Source organism: Etheostoma spectabile, chromosome 2 (assembly GCF_008692095.1).
Source record: "Etheostoma spectabile isolate EspeVRDwgs_2016 chromosome 2, UIUC_Espe_1.0, whole genome shotgun sequence".
NCBI classification, from domain to species: domain Eukaryota; kingdom Metazoa; phylum Chordata; class Actinopteri; order Perciformes; family Percidae; genus Etheostoma; species Etheostoma spectabile.
In genome coordinates this window covers 20,283,649-20,289,921 of record NC_045734.1, presented here as the reverse complement: position 1 = coordinate 20,289,921, position 6,273 = coordinate 20,283,649, and the positions used below count along the sequence as shown (strand labels likewise).

The window sequence follows — 6,273 nt, the reverse complement described above, 5'->3', positions numbered from 1 at the left end:
GGGGTTAAGTGTCTTGCTCAGGGACACGTTGGTTGATGTATCACAGTGGGAATCGAACCCAGATCTCCCACACCAAAGGCATGTGCCACAAAAACTATTACGAATTCATTATTATAAATAAAGAACAATAAGACAGAGGCAAAACAATATAGACGTATTTGATATGTAAGTTTGCTTTGCTTAAAAAGCTCATAACTATAAAACTAATAATATACAATTAATAATAAAACTGTAAAACTATTTTTAAAAAAGCAAGTCATGTTTCTTGAGAAGCAGTTTTTTTTCTACTTGTGTACTGTTACCTAAGCCTTTCAGGGGAGGACCTTTAAAGCCTATTGGAGCCTGGTGATCATGAGCTCATCTGTTCACTAAAACGTAAAAACTTCTCCTAGCCTGAATCACGGCCATAAAAATAGTTGCCTCTTTCTAAGAAGTGTTTTCAATCACCATTGTATCTTAACAGTTTGTTTTTGTATACATCTTTGAGCACAATAACTGACTTTTTGGCCAATAATGAAGAAATAAGTACATCCTCTCTTATTCATGTAATTCAAACAAATAAAAGTAAGATCATGTGCAGCAGTGCACTGTATACGCCCCTGAAGAACTGGTGATGGGTGATGACGGTCTAAGCTACAAGCTGCTCTAACATCAGCCTACAGTAGTTTTAGTATTTGTCACCTGAGCGCCGCCGTTTGAGATTACAACATCAGAGAGCAACAGATCTGTCTCCAACTGCTTACACAGACAGAAAAAGACGGAGAGACAAACGTGAAAAAACAAAATGGCCTCTTTGTGTGTTTATGTGTGTAAGTTGAACCTTTTGCACGGCATTATCATTTCCCTCCTGTGTTTGTTTTAATCTGCTGACTTGAACACAGCAACAAGCAACACAAAGAGCACTCCAAGCTAATCCCTAAATTGTTTGTGAAGTGTTCGGTACTGAAAGGGTGTTGTCATTAGGTCCTGTGTAAAATGAGTCACACTGTGAAGAAGCCTTTCAGAGACAAAAAAAAAATAAAACTCACTAATTTCACACTGATAAATAACTCTAAATACTTTCTCATGTCTTATACCTACCTAATATTGTGATCAGATGTACAGAGGCTGTTACGAGATCTGTGTGGAATCCATGTTAGGATGAATAACCACAGAGGCTTTGCAAATACGTTTCCTGATGTGTAATGAGCTGAAATACAGGACAAACAACACTCAGAGCTACGACGTTCCTCCAGAGTCAAGAGACCACTTTTGCTCATGAGGTTGAAGAGATGCTACAAGGATTGCTGGACAAATTTTGCTGTTTCTTTAGATTTCAGGTTCACTTTTCCACACACAAGAGGCGCTCAGAATTCCATCTCAACCCCTCTCAAAACTTCTACTGTCAACAACATCAAGGGTAGATGTTCATCAAAATGTTTACTCTGACAAATATCTCTGCCAGTGTGATTGAAACTTGGACTTATTCAAAAATGATACACCAAAACCACACTTAAAATTAAGTTAAAACCATGTATGAGTATGTGATGTTTTGCAAATTGGCACAGTTGTTTCTGGTCGGCTATGTGTAAAACCGTAACGTACATAACTATAGACCTGATATGTTAAAACTACAATGTGCGTCCCTTGTCCCTTTATGGAAGTTATTTCCAAATTGGATGAACAAAAGGATAACAGAATTTTGATTGAAAGTCAAACAGATATTTATAATTTCAGACTTTTGTAGTTTGGACCACCCACAGGGCTTATGAATCAAATGTTCCATAGCATCAAAAGTTATCTGTGATGAGTGTGACAGTATATAGAAAAAGACTCTCAGAGATGAACCGTCCATTTTCCCTAAACGTAGTGGTAGATGGGGATTACACTGAAGAACAGCCCTCTTATAAAGTACAGTAAATTCAAAACCATGCCAGTTGAATGTAGTTTCAAACTTTCTTCAGTAGTCAATGTAGACACAATGTCTTTTGCATTTTAATTCAGTTGAAGTGCGGACATTCTGCGGCCAGTGGTTTTACATAAGTCCTGTTCTCAGAGCCTGGTCTAGACGTAGTTATTTAAAGGAGCGGCTGAGGATGAGGCCGGTTCCCGGACTTCGTCAGCACCAGGAGGCTGCAGTCTGGCGCAGTCCGAGCGGCACAGGTGCCAGGTTAAGACAAATCTTTCCAGAGGGACAGTCAAAAGGGTTTGGCAGCCTGAAAGAGTGCTGTATGTTTTAAAACCCTATCTGCTTACCTGAACAGGAGAATTACTATTTCTCAGAGTCATTAGACATGACAGGTTCACTCTGTGATCTTATTAATTGTAAAATACGAATGCTTTTCTCAGATCAGTCTTCAACAGATGCCCAGTCAAGACACAATGACAAAAAAAGTTTCCTTCCGAGAAATGTCGTAACCTCATCCACTCATCAGAAACCCAATCAAGAATCACAAGTGCTCACCCAAAGAAACCATAAGGAGTTGTAATTTCACATTGTGAATCGTAGTTAGATATTTGTTTTTTACTTTTTTTAGAGAATTTCACTTCTTGTATTCGAATAGCAAACTTCTTGATAGTTGTTTCTGATGGGGATGTTCCTTCAGTGGACAGAGAGGGAGATCAGTTTATGAGAACATTGGGTTAAATGTATGGGTGAATGGATGAATGTAAGGATCAGCTGCTGGCATTCAAGATGGGGTGAAAGCATTAAGTGACAAATGTAGAGTGGGTATCAAAAGAGAAGCAATAGAGGAAGATGGATGATGGATGGATGGATGGATGGATTGACTAATGGATGAACAATCAGATAGATGGAGGGATGGATGGATGGACTCAGGCTCACCTTTGGTGCAGTCTCCAGCTCCTTCACCTGGTTGCTGCCAAGGAGGCCCTTGATGACAAGTTCTACTTTGGCATTAAACTTCATGAATGTCACATAGCAGGTGTAGCAGGATAGCAAGCCAATACTTTCCCCAATTGTGATTTGATTATCCAGAAAGAAATAGATGAGCATGAGCAAGCCAACAATATAGAACGATACATCTCTGAACAGAGGCCACCAGGTGAGGTTCAGCACTTCTTTGGAGAACAGGGCGCACATCCCGATCACAAACAGGATGTTAAAGACGGCAGAGCCCACAATGGTACCGATACCCACGTTACTGTGGGAGACGAAGACTCCTATGACCGATGTGAAGAGCTCTGGGGCTGAGCCACCTGCCGCCATGAAGGTGGCTCCTGCTACATCATCAGAGATCTGCAACTTCTCTGTGATGACAGTGAGTGCCGGAACAAAGAACTCATCGCAGACAATGGCTAAGGATATGAACATGTAGAACATGCCGAACATATGAAAAACCACATAGCCCTGACGTCTGTCCTCCACGCTGAATAAGTCTGTTGGGTAGTCCCCATGATTCATCTCTATTTCAGATGATTGCATGGCAACCGGTGTGTCCTCTGGTGCGGCTGAGATGTTATGGTACTGCAGAAGAGTTCTTTGGGGCACTGCCGCCTCTGCTGAGCCCTCAGCGGAAGATTCCAGCTCCTTTGCCACAGTTGTGACCAGCGAGAAGGCACTCCATGAGCAGAATGTGCAGACCGCCACCATACTGATGAAGAAGCCCAGAATTCGTCCAGGCCGCATCTTTCTTTTGACACAATGGTATTGGTGCCTGGAACACCTACTGTGAGGGCCCAAAAGAGGCTCAGAGCTGGAGGACGCCATCCTGTCTTGACTCCTTATGGGTAGCAGAAAATCCATGGTGTTTGGCGCAGGTTATCAGGTGTCTGGAATCCCCCCTCAAGCTGGGTTGGTGATGCTGGTGGCTACGAGGGCGGGGGTTTGACGGTTCACCGATTTGTTTGCATGCTGCTACCCCGTCTAAACACAATGGAAGCCTTGCAGTCTGATTCCGGGATCCATCCCATTCAAAGGCTTCCTCATATTACTCACTGCAAGACAAAGACAAAAAGTGATAGTTTTAATGTAAGGGAGCAGACTAGAAAAACTACAAGGTATGTGTATAAAATAGAATACATAAACATAGGCTTCTTAAGGAGTATGCATATGCTGTCTACATTCTTACTTTTCCACTCCTGATACCCATCTATAGGAAGGCCTTGCTAGTAGTAGTGGTATTTTCTCAAGGACTGTTGCTAGGTCCAACTCTGAGACCTATTTTCTGTTGCTTTCTATGTTGTACTGTTGTAATGTTGTACTCTTTACACCACATTTATGAATTTTCAGTTTTATGTTCATTTGTGAACTGCGAGGTCTGCTGCTGATAGATGTCAGGATTTGAAGGGAGGTCACGAAGATAAATAATAAGAAAAATAGCCGGGTATTGTACTTAATTCTCACTAGGCTGTGATTTTGTTGCAAATGCAGTCAGTGTTTATGTGACACGGCACAATTACCCATATATTAATGTAAACATATTTCAAAGTCCATTCTGAAATGTTTTATTTTCTGTAGCTGGAATTACAGTTATTGTTGAATTGCTGATAACAGTTGATAGTAGCCATATTATTAGCAGGAATTCTGTTAAAGTACTGTGGCCTTCTTGACATTGTGCTGAGAACTTGCAGTCAGAGCTTTCCTTTAAGTGAAGCTCGGACATTAGTGAAATCGCATTAAGGAGCTATTTAATCCCTGAGAAGATATACTTAGATTAGCCTCAGGCCATGCACACTGATGTTGCTGCACAAAGTCAAAAAGTAGACACCAGCCTAATGATTTGTGAATTTGAGATGAGAATTTTTGAACTGATGAACATTATCAATATTCAATTGCTGGAGTGCACTGGGACAAACTGCAATGTTGAAACATCATCTCACAAATCCTAAACAATGCCCATTCTTAATCTGCTATGAAACAAATTCATTATGATATAAGATTTAACATTTTCAAATACAACCGTACCGTGAAGGAAGCATGTCAGTTAAGCTGGACTCTATTAGGACATTAGAGAAAATACACACTACAGCCACACACAAAAAGCACACAAATACATTATTAGTCTCATACCACACTTGAAAATCTCTTGTTCAGGAGGAAGGTCTCCAGTAGATAGTCAGGTCTCTGAGTCTCTGAATGAATATTCCAGTAAACTGAATCCCAAAGGAGAAAAGTTCCGAGGGCTCAGAGTTCAGTCTGAAGGTCCCAACAGTAAATCCTCAGTGAGATTTTCTTCCCTCAGCCGAGGTGGAGCTCCAAGACACCAGGTCAGAAGCCTTGGAACAAGGGCTCCTCCCTCCCTCTCAATGTTCCTCCTCCCTATAATATTGCCTCCCTCGCTCCCTGCCTGCCAGGTATATCTTTAACTTTCCCCTCCTTGTCCTGTCCCTCTCCGGTCCAAGAACGAGGATCAGTGCCATCTATCACCGTCCACCTTCCAACCTTCCTTCCTCTCTTCATCTGTTCCCACCTCCCCCAGTGTCAGGTATCATTTCTTCCCATCCCCACACCCAAGCAAATGTCTTACACAACAAGCTTACAGCTTGATGGGGCTGAAGACTGCTGTCCTATCAGATCATAGTGCTGTGCACAAAGTCCTTGAGAAAACTATCCCAATTACTCTGTGACGTAACACACTGCCAGCAGCATACTTCAGGGGAGATGCTGCATGATATTTGTTTGTATTTGAGCTTTAGAACTTTTAAATGAGAGGGTCATACAGTTTAGAGTGAGAGATGCAAGGCATTGTTTTTATATGTACGTTTTTATCCTGGTCTTACTTTACATTCATTGATATTTTTGCACAGATTTTCTCTCATTAGTTTCATTTTCATTACTTGATGACTATGAATGTTTACTTCAGGACAGCAAGATTTTTCTTCCTTTATTTTGATACTTCCCTCCAATTTTTAAGATCATTGTGCGATTTGAAAGTTTGCAAAATTGCAGCAGAGAATGAAATGTTTGCATTACGTGTTTCAGTCATAAACAGCCAATTGCTGGAATTTAATTCACCGTGATTTGTATCTGTCTTTCATTTCTTGCATGTCTGTAATTTGCTTTGGATGCAACACCTGCTCTTCCTTATTTTGTAGCACAAATCTTGCTAATCTGGACCCAGTGGGTCCAGTGTGTGGGTCCCAGGACATGGAAATGGAAGGAAATGGAGGAAATGTACTATAGAGACTATATAAGTCTATGTAGATCAAATAGGGCTTCACACAAGAGAACTGTAAGCTTCAGAAGCCACCTGAAGGGGAGTTTTAAATGATGTGACGTATTACATTATGAAGCATTTATACATATACATATATATATATATATATATATAT

At 40.9% G+C, this 6,273-nt stretch overlaps 1 protein-coding gene across 8 annotated transcripts in view; it reads right to left on the bottom strand.

The window, feature by feature from the left end:
* slc24a2 (solute carrier family 24 member 2) overlaps positions 1-5,343 on the bottom strand; it is a 13,426-nt gene extending 8,083 nt beyond the window's left edge. For 2 of the 8 annotated variants that reach the window (XM_032530065.1, XM_032530083.1), the window contains exons 1-3: positions 5,012-5,343; positions 2,825-3,936; positions 682-735 (exon numbers count right to left, since the gene is read on the bottom strand). In XM_032530065.1, coding sequence (XP_032385956.1) covers positions 682-735; positions 2,825-3,745 — 975 coding nt within the window. In that variant the 5' untranslated portion in view covers positions 3,746-3,936; positions 5,012-5,343. The remainder of the gene's footprint in view (positions 1-681; positions 736-2,824; positions 3,937-5,011) is intronic. The other 6 variants (XM_032530056.1, XM_032530073.1, XM_032530101.1 and 3 more) reach the window with 5 other exon arrangements.
* Between the last annotated feature and the right edge of the window lie 930 nt (positions 5,344-6,273).